A 19287-nucleotide genomic window follows, 5' to 3' on the forward strand; every position below is an offset into this window, starting at 1 on the left:
CTTGTATTTTATACATGAGTTGCAATCATTTTCTATTTTTAAATAATAAAAAAAAACAAGAAGTGTATTCAAAACAATAAATTAGTGTTTAAATACAAACAAGAAATGTGTCATATATTGAATTCAAAGAATCACCTATATATTGATCATTTGGGTATTATTTCAATTAATGCTCTTTTTAAAAAATGACTTTAAAAGTTTATTAAATTCTTAATTTTTATTAATTAAAAAAAACCTTTTAAGTATTAGGAATTACTTTTAATCCTCTCAAAATCATTCCCAAAATAAGTTCTAAATAAGTTAAGCTAAAAATAAAATTAAAATCATAATTTTAAATAAAAGGATTAGCATTTGCTTTTAACAATGTACTATAAGTCAATAACATAATGAAGCTTATCCCTCAAGAATTTTCAAACTATTTAAAAATAATAATAAAATATACCCAAGAAAATAAAAATTATTGAAGAAGGCTAATATCATACTTAAAAAAAAAATAAAAAAAAATCATTTTTTGACCATCATCATGAAATAATAATTTTATTTTATTTTATTTTTTAAGTAAAGAGGAGCGAAACCTAGGAGAAGAAATGTTAATGATATTGATATCTTTTGCAGGTAGAGTCAGTCTAACTCATTCCAAACTTGCTTCCTTACCATTCCTTTTATCATTACCCACATCTTTGCCTTTGCCTTTGCCTTTCCCTTTTGGGTTTGCTTTACTTTTAGTTAAAATGTCATCTTCACAAAGTTTCTCCAAACTCCCTACAACTATCATTGCCATAAATTTGGAACTTGGGGTTTTGAGTATCTGAATTGATTCAGGCCTAACCCATGATTTGATGCAAAATCAAGTTCTACTTGGCCATTACAATGAGAATCCACTATATTTGTTTTGACTCATCACTACCCAATTATATAAAAATTTTCTATAAAAATATTTTTTTTTTATAATTAATCTTGGTATTTGTATTTGAGATTGAGAGTTATGGTTAGGCCAATTCTTTCAAGAAACTTCTTGGGTAAATCAGAAGTGAACTTTATTTAGGTAAGTAGGTTGCCTGATTTGAAATAAACTTTCTAAAACTTTATATGAGTTTGATCTATTAGTCTTCTATTACTTTAAATTTGTGACCATCCACCACTTGCTATCTAAGATAGTGATATGCTTCTTTTGACTTTTAGTGTTTTAGTTAAAAGAAAGTTATTAAAAATTTTCTTTATTTAACATAACCTATCCCATGTACTTTAATTAGAAGTTGATATTGGAGCAAAAAAACAAAAATCATGATTCCAAATGTATAGAATATGTTGGGTAATTTTCTCAAAAAAAAAATTGTAAGATGTTTTTTATACAAAATTTGTTTGAAAATCTAAAATGTTATTAATTTAATTTTTGTGTTTCTGAATATTTGTTAAAAAGGAGTTTTATATGTAGTATTTTATTTTTAATTATTTTTTAAATAACATCAAAACTAATAAAAATAGTTTAAAAATGATTAAAATATGTTCTTAAAAAATACCATATTTTTATAACAAGCTCTCAATAAGTTGCTTTCTTTTAAAAAAATTAGGGTCTATTTGACAACTTTTTTGAAAAATATGTTATCAAGAACACAAAACCTGCAAAACTCGTTTGCTAGCAAAAAACTGTTTTATGTTTTCTATTTTTAAGAACATAAAATATGGTGGTTTTAGAAAAATATTTTTTAGTTGTTTTTATTTTTATTTTTTCACTTGTTTTCTAATGATTGTTTAAAAAATAATTATACAAATATTTAAAATGATTAAAAATAAAATACTATAGATAAAATTGTTTTTAAAACATATTTAAAAATATTAAAAACATTTTAAGTTTCCAAATAAACTTTTTTCTATAAACTTCAGATAACAGTTTTCGAAAACTGTTCTCAAAAACTGTTTTCAAAACAGCTACCAAACAGACCCCTTACTTTTCCCAATTTGAAAAAATAGTTTTTATTTTAAAAAATAATTTCACACAAAATGGTAGTTTTAGCATTACGAAATTCCACTAAACATAAAATAATTTTCATATGCATTATAATAAATTCACATCAAAACAATTTTATCCCATTTTCATGTCATGCAAACAATAATCGTCTTATAACCATTCAAAGATCGAATTAATTATTTTATTAAACTTAAACATGCTTATAAATGTTACAAAATTAATTCAAACATCATCTTAAATATTCAAAACAAAATTATAATAAGTGATTTAGTTTAAATGTGACACTTAGATTGTATGTGAAGGAATTTAACCTTAGTTTGATTGATCATGACATCCAATTTAGCTTTCCCTAAATATAGGGGCGTGTCTTGTCATTCCCAAAATCCAGGGCATTGGGTCAATTCAACCTTGAATGTGGATAGGTTCTCAGTTGGTTCACCCATGTGCCCGTCCACCTTTTTTAATTCACTTTTTCAGAGTAGGGTATAGAAGATGGCTAAAACTTCACTATTTTTGTTCCACCACCAAATCATGGGACATCCTAAAATCCCTAATTAATTAAGATTTGATCATTACTTTTATTATTTTATTCTATAATTTTTACATATTATATTAATATAATATGATATAATACGTCTAATATCTATGTAATGATATGGCAATGTCACATCAATTATCATAATATTTCAACATTAGATTAAAAGGTAATAAATAGATGGTTAATTCTAAATTTAAAAATTAATATAAGAAAATGATCAAGTTGCTTTAGGGCATGTTTGGTAACGGTTTTTGAGAACTATTTTCTGTTCTCCACAACAAAAAATGAGGAAATCATGTTTAACAATAAAAAACTATTTTCTATTTTCTGTATTTAAAGAAAAAATAAGATGTTTTTAGATAACATCTTTTAATATTTTCACTTGTTTTCTAATGGTTGTTTTAAAAAATAATTATACAAACCTGTATAGTGATTAAAAATGATATACTTGATATAAAAATTATTTTAAAAAATATCTAAAATTATTTTTTTTAAAAATAGGGTAAAAACATTTTAGATTTACAAACAAATTTTTATTTTACAAAACATCATAAAACAATTTTTAAAAACAGTTTTTTAGAATTGTTTTCGAAAACATTTTCCAAACAAATCCTTAATCCCTCATGTGAGGAATAATCATTTTAATTTGGTCATTTGATGTAATTAATTAATTATTATTAATTTACATCAAATTTATTGAAGTTAACCCATTTTTATATTCCAAATGCCAATGTAATTTCAATATATTTTTTTTCAAAAAAAAAATTGCTTATTTTAAATAATAGTAGTGCAACACAATTTATGCATGTCATGTGATAAAAAAACTTGAGAAAATCACAATTAAGAGAAAAAACCCAATTAGAAGTTTGTAATAATAGAAGAAGATATTATAAGATTAACTTCATTGAAAAACTATTAAGGCTATATTTAGTTCTTGAAAAATAATTGTGAGACCTCAAGCGCACCTACGATGAACACAAGGGGATTTGATGGATGTGGCTGCTAACCATCCGATCTACCAACAATCTCCCTCCAACAACACCCCTAGGGTTCAAACCCGTGATTGCGCCTACGACGAACACAAGGAGAGTTAATGGATGCGACTGCCAACCCTCCAATCTATCAACAATCTTCCCCTAACGACATCCCTGGGGTTTGAAAGGGAGTTGATGGATGCGACCACCAACCCTCTGATCTACCAACAATCTTCCCCCAACAACACCCTAGGGGTTCGAACCCGTGACCTCGACTCTGATACTACTTGTAGGACCTCATATGCTACTAACTCTTTTAAAAGTAATTGCTATTAGGAAAATGACATACCCTAACCTTATAGTGCATTCACTTAAATACCCACGACGAATACAAGGGGAGTTGACGGACATAATCAACCCTTCGATCTGCCAACAATAATGTGAAAAGAAAAAATTAAATTTTAATTTAATTCAATATATATATATATATATTTAATTATTTAATTTTTATATAAAAGAAGAAAATAAGTGAAGTAAGTTTAAAGTAGCATATAAAAAATGATTTATTAATTTTAAATATATATTTATTTATGTTTTACTTTTTTTTTTCTACTTTTCTTTTTTGTTGTCCTTCTCTAACATTTTTCCTCAAATTTTATAAAAATCAAACATAGTTTAAAAGTTTGTGTAGTCTGATACATCTCATTTTAGGAATTTCCCACCATTCCTATTTAATTAAAAATAAAATATAACAAAAATAAATTTATCATTATAAATAAAATATTTTAAAACTTCATACATATCAATGAAAGACTCTTTGTTGGCATCTCTCCATAGTATGTTGAAGAACATCGCTTCAAGTATAGACATAATATTAGATATACCAACTCTTATACATTTTACAAGACACTTTTCTAAGTAAAAATAACTTATGGAACATTCTAATCAACTTTGTGACTCACAAAATGGATCAAAAGTGAAGCATCCAAGATTACATTTCAATTGTAAGCATGGAGTTGTGTTGAAAACACCAACTTTTTGGAAAGCAAGCAACATTTCCTTTTGTGGACCTTCTTATGAACTATGCCTAAATCATTCCTCTTCTTGAAATGACACCAGTGTCCTTTTTATTCTACTCAAAGGTGATCACAAATTTAGAAAGATGCTTTATCAATCACATTGTACTCTATTAGCTTTTTTATTTTAAGAAAAATGATGTGCCTTTTGAAAATACTTGTATTAATTGCCTTCTTTTGTTAATAAAAAAGTCGAATGAGGATTTTTTTTAATGGTATCAAGGAATAATTCTAAGACCTATTGAATTTAGATTTTGGGTCTTTCATGTGTACGACTAAATGTAGATTAGAAAGGTGGTTCTTAGAAAATTTGAGGGAAAATACAATAAGAAGCCAATATCGTATTCTTATTAAAGGACGTTTACTTTGCTAATACTTCGATCCGGTCTTACCCAAACTTTTATATTTCTTGTTTGGATGGGTAAGTTTGAGCTTTTATGAATTGAGTCCTTGCCTTTGGGCTCTGAGTACTATAAAATATAAAAGTAAAAAGAAAGTAAAAAGAGGGAAGATTAAAAAAAAGTTTAAAAATCAATAAATTATTTTAATTTATTATTTTAAACTCATTTTACTTATTTTAACTTGTAATATAAAGATTAAATAATTTTTAAATGCATAAAATTTTAACTAGTTTTAAAAATATTTATTTTCTTTGATATTTTCCGTACAATGACCAAATATGAGAAAATAAATTCCCTCAACATTTTTTTTCTTAGTATTTTCAGTGAATCAAACATAACCTATATAAAAATACAAAAAAAAAAATGATATCCAAGTATAAAAAAATGAGATCTAAATATGAAAAAATAAAATGTACATATAAAGCAATAAAACTATTTTTAAATAGAAAATAAAACAACTTTTTTATTGCATGATCCAATCTGATTAGATGATAATTTTTGCTTGGTACCAAAAATTATATTTTTAATATCCTAGGAAATTTTGATATTGAAAAAGTTTCACCCAATCCAAAAAAGTCACATGGTAAAAGAAGTTTCTTTATTTGTAGGTGATTGGTAAACCAACTTAATGACTTAAATCGACTTAATAACTTAATTTAAGTCATTAAGTAAATTAAGTATGTTTAGTAAAATAACTTAATAGTATGATATAAAGTAAAAAAAACAACTTTAAGTAATAAGTCAAAATAATTAACTTATTTTTTAGTCCACCTCCATTTATTCTAGTTACCTTCACGATCTCTTTTATTATTTCACGATCTCTATTGTTATTTGATTTTATTTGCCATAATTATAATTTATGAGGATAAATATATTAATTTGATGATTTAAAATGAATTTTAAATTAATTTTATCAAACAACCTTAATACTTAAAGTAAGAATTAAGTAATAAGTTTTAAATCAACAACTTAAATATAATTTAACTTAAAGTCAATATAAGTCATTGAGTAATAAATATTAAGTTTTACTAAACATCCCATTTGTATATTGAGGAATTGTGTAATATTTTATAATTACTTTTACTTCTTTATACTTTTATTCAATTTATTTTATTTATATAATGAATTATTTAATATTTGATGAAATTTTCCCCCGACCGAAATTATTTATACAAAATAATGGCTTTAACTTAAATTTCACCTTATAACTAAAATCAAAAGTAATAAATTATTTTTAACATAAAGTTTTTGATAATATAAATCTATGTCATGTGATGTGGTATATGTTACAATGGGCTCACATGCACCTGCCAAAATCAAAGTACATGAAAATTCTTAATTTATTTATACCAAATGAGGGAAAGGAAAAAAAAAAAAAAAAAAAGAAAGAAGAAAAAACCAAACTTCAATAAACTCATTTGATTAACACATGGGGTGTTTTATAATGAAGCCAAACTTGTATAGAGGCATGTGGTCACAAGATTTGTAAAATCAAATTTAAAATAAGGAGAGAGGTCATGAAAATTCATTGGAGAGAAGGCTGTCTTGCTACTTTTTTCAATGACTTTTAAAAGAAGGATGGTGGGTAGTGAGTGATGACATGAATTGGATCCACTTGCAAATTGTATAAAGGAGAAGCCATTGAGGTAAGATCTTGCACACTTTCACAACATTCCTACATGGAGAGAACAAGGTTTTTCCATGCTAATGAGAAGTCATTATTTGTTGCCAATGAAAAATTATCATCTAATCACATTCATATTATTATTTTTTAATCTCGATAATCATATCGGTTTTTTTTTTTTTTTTTTTTTTTTTTGTGTGTATCTAAATTGCATTTTTAGCAATTAGGCTTAATTTCTTTATATATTGGTTTTGTTTGTTTGTACTTTAATTTATTTTATTTTGTTTTTATTTTTATTGAATGATTCAATTTTAATTGTACACTGATTAAAAGTTTGATTTAAGGCTTGTCTATTAAGCAAAATAATTTGTTTAATTTATCAAGAAAATCTGAAAGAAAGTAAATAAAAGTTTTAAAACTTATATATTTTAAAATTTTCTATTTTTTAATACGAAAAACGTAAAATAAATAAATTTGAAAATATATATATATGTAAGTAAATTTATGAAATTTAATCTCCCTTTTACTTATTTTTTTCTTCATTCAATTTTTGAGCTTTAATTTGACTTCATGTGCTAACATATACAATAACTAAATATTTAAGAAAAATTTATTGAATTTTTTTTGGGGGAATATTTAAGAAAATTTTATTAAGTTAAAATCTATTTTTATTTTGTCTTGTACGTTCAATGAATTCTCTTAATGACTATACAAATTTAGAAAAATATTTAATTTTTATAATATTTATTTAGGCTATGTTTGGTTCTCGAAAAATGTAAGGGAAAATGCGAGGGAAAGAAAATAGAAAGAAAAAATAAAGGAAAGAAAAAAGAGGAAAATAAAAATGGATTTAAAATCAATAAATTATTTTTACATGCTACTTCAAACTCATTTTACTTATTTTCACTTTTCAATATAAAACTTAAATAATTTGAAAATATATAAATTTTTAATATTTTCTTTATTATTTTCTATAAAACAACCAAACATAATAAAATTATTTTCCTTTAACATTTGTATTTTTTGGAACCAAACATTACCTTAGAATAAAACCAACAACTTTTAGTTTAGCTAGTGGAATGTATTGAGATATATAAGCCTCAAAATCCATGTTGACTTCATCAAATCCATTAATATATTTTTTTTCTCAAATGATAATGATTTTTTTTAAAAGTCAATCCTAATTTTTGTGATTTAAAAACAGTTTTTGCTTTTTTGTTCTTAGAAACAAAAAACCATTTTTAAAATTTTTTAGCACTGTTTGGTTATTGTTGCCTAAAAACAATTTTTAAAAACAAAGTAAAATAAAGAACAATTTTTAAAGAATAAGAGGGAGTTATTTTCATCGATTTTAAAAATAAAAGGAAAATATGAGTGCGTTGGACCATATTTTTTGAAACTTGTTTTTAAGTTAAAGAATAAAAAATAATTTTTGGAACCAAGTTTTAGGAAACGTAGCCAAAACAAGTTTCAGAAAATATGTCCAAACGAACCCTTAATGAAAATATTTTATTTTTCTTATATTAATTTATCTTTAACCTTTGTTTGATAATATTTCTATTTGAAATGTTTTTAGTGAAAGTGTTTTATTTAAAAATTCTTTTTGAAAAATCCTATATAATTTTTTTTTATAGAAAATACTATAAATAATTTTTTAATATTATAAGTGATTTTTAAAAGTATTTCCTCAATTTTGTCAAACACTTGTTTTTTATTTTTAAAATATTTTTTTAATTTAAAAGTGTTTTTTAGAAACACTACCAAACGGTTAGAGTTTTAAATATTTTAATAAAATTAATAAATACATACAATTTTTAGGGGAGCTTGAATTTTTATATATTGAATTTTATGGTAGGTTTTAAAAATAAAAAATAAAAATGAGAGGAGAATGGAAGCCGAGGGTCACAGTAAATAAGGTAAGGAGCGTGGGAGGGAATCATTAACACCAGCACAGAATTAAATTTGAAATAGAGTGAGCTTGAAAGAGCTGTTACGACGGGGACAAAATGGTCATATTTTGAATTCTCAAAACAACTTTGAAAGCTCTGACAGCCACATCCATGTCCCATATGTTCACTCCCCCCCACTCTCTGCTCAACCAAAAGAGATCATCTTCCTTTTCCTTTCCGTTCATTACTCCTCACCTTCCTCTCAAAAATCTTCATCATCTTCTTCTTGTTGCGGATCATTGTCTGAATCTCAATCTATCGATTTGATTTTGGTATGGCTGGTGGTGGTGGAGGTGGAGGTGGTTATTTTGGAGTTCTGGTGTCAGATCCATGGCTCCAGAACCAGTTCACGCAAGTGGAGCTCAGGGGCTTGAAGGCTCATGTGAGAGTTCGGATTAATGTTCATCAACTCTGTCTGGAATTTCAATCTTGAATCTAACTTCTGTTTTTTTTTTTTTTTTTTTTTTTTTTTTCTTGGCAGTTCATGAGCATGAGGCGAGAGGGCGACAATGGACGGCTCAGCCTCCGGGATTTGTCCTCCAAGATGTCCAGGCTCAAGGTTGTTGGGGAGAATCTGAGCGAGGAGGAGCGCGCTTCGTTTCTCCGAGATTCGTACCAGAACTTGGACGAGGATCTTGATTTCGAGCTCTTTTTGAGGGTAAGACATGGATGTTTGGTTGCTGAGAAAGTGTGGAAAAAGAGAAAGGGATTGTGATTCACTGTTTTTTCAAAACTGGGTTCTTGGCAGGTCTATTTGAAACTGCTAGCTCATGCGAGTTCTAGAGTCGGAAGTGCTGCGAAAAACTCATCCGCATTTCTCAAGGCTGCTACCACCACTTTGCTTCACACGATTAGCGAATCCGAGAAGGCGTCCTATGTTGCACATATTAACAATTACCTTGGCGAAGATAAGTTTTTAAAGCAATATCTTCCCATGGATGCTTCCACCAATGATCTGTTCGAGATTGCTAAGGATGGAGTTCTTCTATGGTGATATTCTTTGTTGTTTTCTTTATTGTGGAGATTACTCGTTTGGGTTTTTTGTTTGATTAAAAGGGTTTTCATTCGATGATGCAGTAAGCTCATCAATGTGGCAGTTCCCGGAACAATTGATGAACGTGCCATTAACACGAAGAGAGTACTCAATCCTTGGGAGAGGAATGAAAATCACACCCTCTGCCTCAACTCTGCCAAAGCTATTGGATGTACTGTGGTCAATATCGGGACACAGGACTTCATTGAAGGAAGGGTATATTTGCATGCCTTTCCATAAATGAATGCTTTGTTTGGGAGTTGAATTTTTGATATCTTGAATGATGTTTTGATGGGTTTTATCGGGCAATATGTCTGGGCAACTGGGCTTCAAGTGTTGAGGTTTATAAGCTTCTAGATACCCGAGCTTGTCATGTATTTATTTCAGTGGTTGATCCAATATAGGGTAATTTGTGCTATAAAGGGTATAATTCTTTAGGTAGTATAATGCTAAAATATCCTTTCTCGGGTTCTTTCATTTGGGATTGTGCTGGAGTCTTTGATATTCCAGTTGGCTTAAAGTTCCTTTTCAATTTTGTTTTTACTTTTAGGTCATAATCTTGTTGGCCTTTTCTTTTCTCCTCTGTTTCAGTCTACACTCTCCACATGTGAAAGCTAGTCGCTGACTTTATTGTTTTTGCATCTGTATATATTTTCCTCTTTAACTCCGTGAATTTCTATGGGTTCTGAATTGTGTTTTGACATGTCAATTGTGGTGGCTTGAACAATTGGATTCCTCTGGACAAGTCTCTCTGGCTTTTTCTGCTTAACAACTACATCCCATCTGTATTTAGAACTAGTAATTCCTCAATCTGGCTGTGTAGGATTTGTTCTAAAATGAGCCAAAGTATAAATGGGTCAAAATTTGAAAAGGATCATCCCAAACCCTTCCCATTTATTGCCGTTTAAACCAAGCCAACCTTACTAACTCACTTTTATAGAAAGATACTAAATAATAAACTGGGCTGAACTCTGCTTAAACAAACCCATGAGCCTACCCATACCAATTCATTCTGTTTAAGTAAAAAAGAATCATCTGCTTATCTCTTCTTCTACTTTCTGTTATGCTTCTTGCTGGACCAAATTGAAGTGTTATTGTTTGTTAGCCTGGTTTTTTGGTTTTGCTGTTGTCCTTGTCAGGCAAACTAATGCCTTTTTGGTTTTATTTTCAGCGCCATCTTGTGCTTGGTTTAATTTCTCAAATCATCAAGGTAAGATTCTAATGGTTATCGACTTATTTAATCATTTTGTAGATGCTTACTTCTGTGGATTAAATATGAACTATAAGTATTAAAGGGAAGCCTTTTAGGACTTCAAGCCATTAAGTTAATACTGAATGCAGACCGCATATCCATCTTTACCTTGGATCTGGGTGAGTTTTGATCTTTGTAATGTGTTTCTTTACAGATTCAACTTTTAGCTGATCTCAACTTGAAGAAAACACCTCAGTTGGTGGAGTTGGTTGATGATAGTAAGGTGAAGATATTTCTCCCAATTAGAAGTGATTGGTTCTTAGCTATTGGCTTAAAAGGTTTTATATGAATAATTTCTAGTATAAACATGATTTCAATCATATTGAAAATCAACAGGATGTGGAGGAGCTGATGAGTCTACCACCAGAGAAGATCTTACTTCGGTGGATGAATTTTCAACTGAAGAAAGCAGGATATAAGAGAATAGTTACAAACTTCTCTACTGATGTGAAGGTGAAATGAAATTAAGTTTTAAGTGTTTTTAATTTTTTTTTTTCTGTGGTTAATTTGTTTTGCTTGTATCTGCCTTCTCTTTCATGTATTTTATAAACCTTTGACATTTCAAAATCAATGAAAGAAAAAGGCATTGACCTCTGTAGAAAAAGCCTGTCCTATTTCCTAGTGTTCAGTGCTAAATACAACTCAAACTCTGTGCAGTATATTGGATTCTTCAGCCACTCTGAATAAAATCAAACTAAGTATTAATGCCATTCTTTGTCGTTTGAGCTATAACAGAAAGGCTTCTAAAATTCTTCTAGATTGAATATAGCATGAAGGCTAAAAGACTGTCTAGTTTTATAAGTGCCTGATTGACCTCACATGTTTATGCTAAAGAATGCACTATGATTATTAAGTAAAAGGTAAACTGTCTTCTACTGGATAAAGAAGATAATAGCACCATATTTTTCTTTAGCTCTAAAATCTTTGCATCTTGGAATTTGATATTTGCTTTGTAGAAGAATCATTAATTAATGGCGCTAGTTTCTAGTAATAGCTGCAGCACTTTTAACTGAAGATTTGGTTCTGTTGCTGCCAGTTTCCACCTAGGATGCTGGATCCATCCATTGCCAAAATAAGGATTGTCATCTTCCTTACCATTACCAATCTGAACAGTGTAGTTCTTGTCTATCATGTGGACTTGGGAGACATGTGATGATTGTTGTGAATGTTGGTCTAGACATCTGATATGTCAAAGTCCCAGATCTTGGGACAATAACACTATTAGGCTATCAGTGTCCACGTTATTTGTCTTCTTTACCTACTATGATATAGCGTGTTTTTTGTATGTTGGTGCATTTTAAAAAATTCATGATATAGAAAAACCATATTAAGATATTTTAATTGAAATGAACTCTTAATGCAGTAGGGATATGTTCATCTCTTCTTTTGCTGGATAACCTTGTTGGTTAGTTATATAACTGATAGTAAAATTTAAAATTGTTAAGAAATTAAAACTTTAACACTATTTTTTGTCATATTTATGATAATGCTTTCCATGATATGCCTCTTTTTGTTCTTATTTTGGTTGTTATTGTTGGTCATTTGTTCTTTGTTCTGGCTTGCAGTGTAGCCATGTAGATGCTCCATAGTCGTATATTGGAAATGCAAGACTATGTTCTATATTTACTTTTCTTTGTTTTCAAGAGTTAAATTCAGACTCTTCCCTATATATTTCAATAATGAAAAGACCAACAATTTGGTTTAATGGTGTCTTGTATTATTTTTTTTAACTGTGTATATTTTTGCTGTCTATTCTCTATATGATTCTGGTTGTTTACAAATTATATGCTTGAACTGCAGGATGGAGAGGCATATGCTCACCTTTTAAATGTGCTTGCACCTGAGCATAGCAATCCATCTACATTATCTGTGAAAGATCCTTTAGAAAGGGCAAAGTTAATTCTTGAACATGCAGATAGGATGGGTTGCAAGAGATACTTAACCGCAAAAGATATTGTGGAAGGTTCTCCAAATCTTAACCTTGCTTTTGTTGCACACATTTTTCAACATAGGTGAGGATGGATCCTTTTATGAGCAGTTAGTTCCATTTAAATATTTACTCTTGGATTTTGAGTTGGATATAAACCTCTATGAGGTTTCATAATCTTCAAGTTGCAAGCACATTGTGAATCCTGTACAAATATTTGTTTATTCAATTTAGTGTTAGAAAAACAGTAGACATTGATTCATCTGTGTTTCTACTGAATCTCTGTTCAACTTTTAACGCTCTCTCTCTCAAGCACATGTTCTTTACTTACTTTTTATGGAATTATTGCTATGTAAAACCAAAATAAATATACATATTAACTTGATAGCCATTGAAATGATAGTGTTCATTGTTTCTATGTCATAAGGCTCTTAAAATGGAAAAGGTATACTTTTAGTCTTGACATATCTAGTTTAGCATTAGTATTTCATCTTAGAGTTGTATGTTCATGTATGAAGAATGAAGCCTCTTGAGTCTTGACTAGCCTTTCGTGTACTTGTTAGGGTTGCCAAATTGCCTGTAATGTTAAGTTTTATCTTTTAACTCATGTAGAGAGGTTGTTAATGGGAAATTGTTGCACATTTTAATGTTCCTCTGTTTAAACACTGTTGATTCGTACATTTTCTTTCATACGTATCTCCCGTTAAGAGTTCATTGATGTCATACCTAACTTCTATTTGCATGTAGGAATGGGCTGTCAACCCAAGCGAAACAGATATCTTTTCTTGAAACTTTACCGGATGACACCCAAATCTCTAGAGAAGAGAGAGCATTTCGCTTTTGGATAAATAGTCTTGGAAATTCAACATATATCAACAACGTTTTTGAAGATGTGAGAAATGGGTGAGTGCAGTTCTATTAGAGTATATTGTCTCTACTCCTGTAATTGTAAGTAATTTATATCATAATATTTTTTCCTGACTTTTAAATTACAAATGAAGAATACGGTTTTTCCATCACAATTCTGACTTGATATTTAAGGTTCATTATCAAATTTTCTGTTTAACATCCAACAGATGCCCAAATTTTAACAGTTCTTCTAAGTATAGGAAAATATGTGTTTGGAAGATTGGAACTTGCTCAGATATTATTATTTTGAAAATTTTGCAATGGCTTGAACTGAATTGAAGGATTTCCAAATTTAAGCTCGCTTACTAAAGGACTTGATTTTTGATATTCATTTTTTACCCTCATCCTTAGGCTGAAGTGTTATCTCTGTCTTTCTGCAGGTGGGTACTTTTAGAGACTCTTGACAAGGTGTCTCCAGGGATTGTTCATTGGAAGATTGCAACTAAGCCTCCCATTAAAATGCCATTCAGAAAAGTAGAAAACTGCAATCAAGTTGTAAAGATTGGGAAACAATTAAAGTTTTCCCTGGTTAATATTGCTGGAAATGATATTGTACAGGGAAACAAGAAATTAATATTGGGTATGTTGTCTAACATTTCTTTTTCCCCTATATATTAGATACCAACTTGATTATCTGAACAAAAAATGTTGGCCTTGCTCTTCAGCTTATTTGTGGCAATTGATGCGATTCAACATCCTCCAACTTCTAAAGAACTTGAGGTTTCATTCCCATGGGAAGGAAATCATTGATGCTGATATTCTTGAATGGGCTAACAGCAAAGTGAGAAGTTTGGGAGGTCAAAGTCACATGGATAGTTTTAAGGTATTATTCCTAGAACTGCTTTTTTATCTATATCTATCTATCTATCCATCTATCCATATATGTATATCATTCACCCTTGAAGTCCAGTCTTGGCTCTTTGGGTTTCAAATCCAAGGCCTACTATGTGGAAAAGACAGTAAAAGTGATGCTTTCTGAGTCCTTTTGTTCGTAAGAAGAAGGCCTATTGATTCTTTTACATACATTGCTATTGAGTTAAGGTTGGTGGACTGGATGCCTCTTATCATGCAAGCTTAATTTTGTATAGTTCCTTAGGTAAAATTTAGGGTCAGTTTGCATATATTCTTAAGCATCATAAGAGACTTAAGTTATGATTGGATGAATATTACATTATTACTAAAAGTTTAGAGCCAGTTTTAAAAAAGGATTCAGATAAATATATCTTTTATTTCAGGCGTTTCTGAATTTCTCCTATCGGTTGAGTTTGATCACATTTATATCCAAGTTTGATGATTGATGTTCTATTTTAAGTCACTAGTTTGATTTTAATGAATAAGAGTTTCTTAGATGGCAATCAAGTTCATGTTATTGTTATTTTAATTTCACAGGATAAGAGTTTGTCAGAAGGCATTTTTTTCCTTGAGCTACTTAGTTCTGTGCAGCCTAGAGTTGTAAATTGGAGTCTTGTTACGAAAGGACAAACCGGTATGATTTCTTCTATTTATATATGGTTGTTCTTGAATTAGTTATACTCAAATTGGTTGTGTTTCATATTTCTTAGAAATTTTCATCATATTATTCTTGACATTTGAGTGAGTTTATGTTCGTATACACCTGAAATTCTTGATTTTCATGTAAATAAAATACCGGCTGATACTTTTGAACAATTGTAGACTTGTTTTTCACTTCAGTCTACTGTATCCTATAGCTTAATTTTAATTTTAATTTTCTGTCTGATCTTAACTTTAATGTATTATTGCTTTGAATTTTAGGATGGAAGAAAGAAAAACAGGGAAAAAGAAATAAAAGGAACAGAAAAATAAGACAAAGGAGAGAGCTACAATATTTTCTCCTCAATTTTATTATTTATGGATAATTGACTTTTTAAGAATAATTTTTCTTCCTAATTCTGCTAACCTGATGGCCTTTTTAAGAGATTTATCATTAACTACTATTGAGGACTATGTGCATGCATATTTGGTATTGAATGAACCACATCTAGATGACCTTATTTAAAAGATTGTCACTATAAATCACAGGTCAGCTATCTGAAATTTTCAGTCATCCATAAAACATAAAAAGGATATATGATCCTGCTCCTCTCTTACCTATATGACCAAGGTGCCTCTGTGTATATCTCACACAGTAATCTATTGAACCCAGGAATAATAGCTTGCTCAAGTCATCTACTTGTGTAAATAAAAATTGGCAAACAGCAGGTCATTTTTCGGTTACTATTTGTCTCTTGCTCAAATTTTAAATTTCAAATTGGGATGAGCATAAAGTTCCTTTGATTCTGGTTGCATAAATATGCCATATGCCCTTTTTTCCTGCAAGAAGATGGTGAGGTGAGTTAATAAACAGTTTCAGCAGATTATGATGAGGTGCTCATGCTGAAAGCATAGCCTACATAGGTGTGCTAAACTAGCATTAACCCCAAAAGCTTAAGCTTGTACAAAATGAGAAAACAATTGATATCAATCTGTCTTATAGCTAAAGCCTGGTCTGACATGTGGCCTTCTCACACTGGTTTAAATACAAAAATAAAAAGAGAGAGAGAGATTCCAACTGGTACCAGGTTAAATAATCCATTACCTGAAATCTGATGCTTGTAAATAATAAGGATTGGGAACAAGAATAGATATCAAGCTGGCAAACAACTAACTAGATGAGCACAGTTGGCCCCATCAATGAGAGAAGAGTCTGATCCCCATGATACAATCTGGCTCATCTTATAGTCCTAATCTTAACTTGGATCCTTGAATGTTCCCACCCTTGTCTAACAAGCCTGCCTGTACTCTACATTTAAGGTGCTTCTAGAGCCAATAGTACTTGGCTTAAATATTCTACTGAGCTGTTTGTAGACTAGTTGCTTCTGAGTCTCAGACATGGTTTTAAGATTTGGAGACACGTTGCATGTGCTGGATAAGTTGTCCTTAGTTGGTTGCTTCAATAGGCTTTTAAATGGCAACAATTTTATGAGTGTTGTAAAGGAGTCATAGAAAAATCCCTCTTTCTATTGGGGCTCATCTCCTCCTTGAGTGCGAGTTTCAATTTCAACTCATCTTGATCTTGACCATTAATATTATTTTATTTTATTTTTTTTATTGGGTTAATTTGAATTCAACATCATATCAGAAAGTGATTATTCTGTTTTTTCCCTCCAAATTCGGGGGCAATGTAGATGAGGAGAAAAAGATGAATGCCAGTTATATCATCAGTATTGCAAGGAAACTTGGATGTTCAATATTTTTGCTTCCTGAAGACATCACAGAGGTATGTATATATGGGATTATCACCGAACTTATATACTAAAGCGTATAGAAAATTTCTACACAACTGCGGTATCACCATCCACATAAATGGTGGTATAAGAACTAGGTGGAGGAAATTCAACTGGATTTCTCAAATTTAGAACAGTGATGGCTGGAAATGAAAATGAAAATGACCATTTAAGCTCTAATGAGTCCACTTAAGCTTTCCACACCATTTGGTTTATGAACCCAAAATGAAGAACTAGGTGGATGGAATTCAACTGGATTTCTTGTATTTAGAACACTGATGTCTGGAAATGGCAATGAAAATGACCGTTTAAGCTTTAATGAGGCCACTTAAACTTTTCACACCATTTGGTTTATGAAATCTTAGCCTGTATCACCTCTATATGGCCAAACATGAAGAAAATCATCTCATAAGGTTGTTAGATACTTAAGCCATTAGACTATAGGCTCACAATGTACATCAAACTCGCTTCAGCTAAAGCCTTTTAACAGAGGTGTATCTATTTTCCCTTTTTTTCCCTCCTAATCTGATACCTAGCTGAACTTCATCAGGTAAATCAGAAGATGATCCTCACACTGACAGCAAGTATCATGTACTGGTTTCTGAAACAACCTGTTGAAGAAAGACCATCTGGAGCTTCAGATAGTGAGAATGGGAGCCAATCTGAGACAATCTCAAACTCGACAATGGATGACACTGCTTCGGAGTCATCAATAGAAGAGAATGGGACTAGATGAATAGGTGTTTCCTGCAGAACTTTTGCTAAAGTTCTATAGATTCTTTCCCCCTCTTGATTTGTTTTCTTCTTCTTGGATTCAAATTTGATGTTGAAGATCAGTGTATGGCATTGATACATGTATTTCTGAAGCAAATTTTGCGAAAAGCATATATGCATATGTGAATAGTGTTTTTTCTTTTTCAAAAATATATTTGTACTGTATTTATTTTGTTTGAGCTATGACTACAATTTTTGCTGGTTCTTCATAGTTTCTCTGTAGAAAGATGAGCTCTTGAGGCTCATAACTCTCTAATCACAATAATCTTTTGAGTCTACAGAATAACCTTTCCATTGGCATTTTGTGAAACATAGAGTTCTGCAACATGGGTGGAGTGAGCCCAATCCAACCCAAGAAAACACTATCGTGGGTTAATAGGATTTAACCCACCTTAGGTTGGATTGGGCTTGGATTAAGTTGTACAAATCCTTGCAGGAGAAGCAGGGAGACCATGAATGTTGTATAAAGCTCATTGGAGGTGTGATGGAACTTCAACAGAAGAAATATTTGAACATCTGAAACAACAATGTTCAAATACTTTCTATTGTAGAATGCATAATAATATGTAGTTTCTTTGTTGTGAGTTTATATTTGGAAGACTTGTAGATGTAGAGGTATTAGTACAACATCCTTGAGGAGCATCATATTCCAATGCATTCATGTTTAACTACTGGTCATCCCTGTTCTTCATATAGCTCAAATGATCATATCATAAATGTAATAATTATACAAATTGTTAAAATAATTTGCCTTCCCACCACCCTCACCCCCACCCCCTCCAAGAAATAATTTCACTTGCTTTCTTGTGGATTATAGTGAGGTGTCACCTTTCTTTCTAGTAAGCATTTATATAAATATAATTAACCTCATTTATGATATATTCAGTGTATAAAATATATTACTCTTTCATGCATTGAAATTTAGGCACTATTTACCAAAGATAATGTAAAACAATATTTTACTGGTGTTCAAAATAATGAGTCAACTATCTAAGTGGAGTTCACTCATTTCCAACAGCCATTATGGCAATTTTTATTATTTACTTTGAATGAATTCAAAACATAAAAATTTATAAAAATAGCTTAAAACCCCAAATGAATGTTTTAACTAATATCGTTGTCATTTCAAAAGATGTAAAGAGAATTTTAGAAATTATAATCTTAACATTTTCATTAAGAATGATGAATATTTATATATAAATACATTTGAATTATACAATAATTCAAACCCTATCTCCTACTCTAATTCAAACTAATAATAGAGTGTTATTCTACTTCAAACTCTATATCTTATTCTAATTCAAACTAACAATAGATAAAGACTAATATATAAATTAAGGATAAACGTTAAATTTCTTTAATATGCCCCCGTAAGATGGGGCTCTGACAGGAGAGTCCAATCTTGCTTGGTGAGCGCATCGACTAATTGATTATTGAAGAAGACATGAACTTCATGAAGAGCATCACTTTGAACTTGTTCACAAATGAAGTGATAATTTAATACATGTTTCATGCGAGAAAGAAAGACTGGATTGGAGCATAAATGAGTATTACCAATATTATAGCAGTAGATCACA

At 30.1% G+C, this 19287-nt stretch overlaps 1 protein-coding gene across 1 annotated transcript; it reads left to right on the plus strand.

The window, feature by feature from the left end:
* Positions 1-8600: 8600 nt before the first annotated feature.
* LOC117917517 (fimbrin-2-like) lies at positions 8601-17911 on the plus strand. The gene is made up of 14 exons (XM_034833820.1): positions 8601-8913; positions 9013-9189; positions 9280-9521; positions 9609-9780; positions 10736-10774; positions 10971-11039; positions 11153-11269; positions 12617-12828; positions 13491-13646; positions 14033-14232; positions 14318-14475; positions 15042-15138; positions 16838-16929; positions 17487-17911. Exons 1-14 carry the CDS (start codon positions 8806-8808, stop codon positions 17670-17672), a joined length of 2025 nt encoding a protein of 674 aa, XP_034689711.1. The 5' UTR covers positions 8601-8805; the 3' UTR covers positions 17673-17911.
* Positions 17912-19287: the final 1376 nt, after the last annotated feature.

This window comes from Vitis riparia, chromosome 7 (genome assembly GCF_004353265.1).
Source record: "Vitis riparia cultivar Riparia Gloire de Montpellier isolate 1030 chromosome 7, EGFV_Vit.rip_1.0, whole genome shotgun sequence".
In the NCBI taxonomy this organism is placed as follows: Eukaryota; Viridiplantae; Streptophyta; class Magnoliopsida; order Vitales; family Vitaceae; genus Vitis; species Vitis riparia.

Coding starts and splice junctions, on each gene's coding strand:
- LOC117917517 (XM_034833820.1), top strand. CDS start 8,806: ATGGCTGGTGGTGGTGGAGGTGGAGGTGGTTATTTTGGAGTTCTGGTG. Junction 9,190..9,279: donor ATTTCGAGCTCTTTTTGAGG/GTAAGACATGGA, acceptor GGTTCTTGGCAG/GTCTATTTGAAACTGCTAGC. Junction 13,647..14,032: donor TTTGAAGATGTGAGAAATGG/GTGAGTGCAGTT, acceptor GTCTTTCTGCAG/GTGGGTACTTTTAGAGACTC.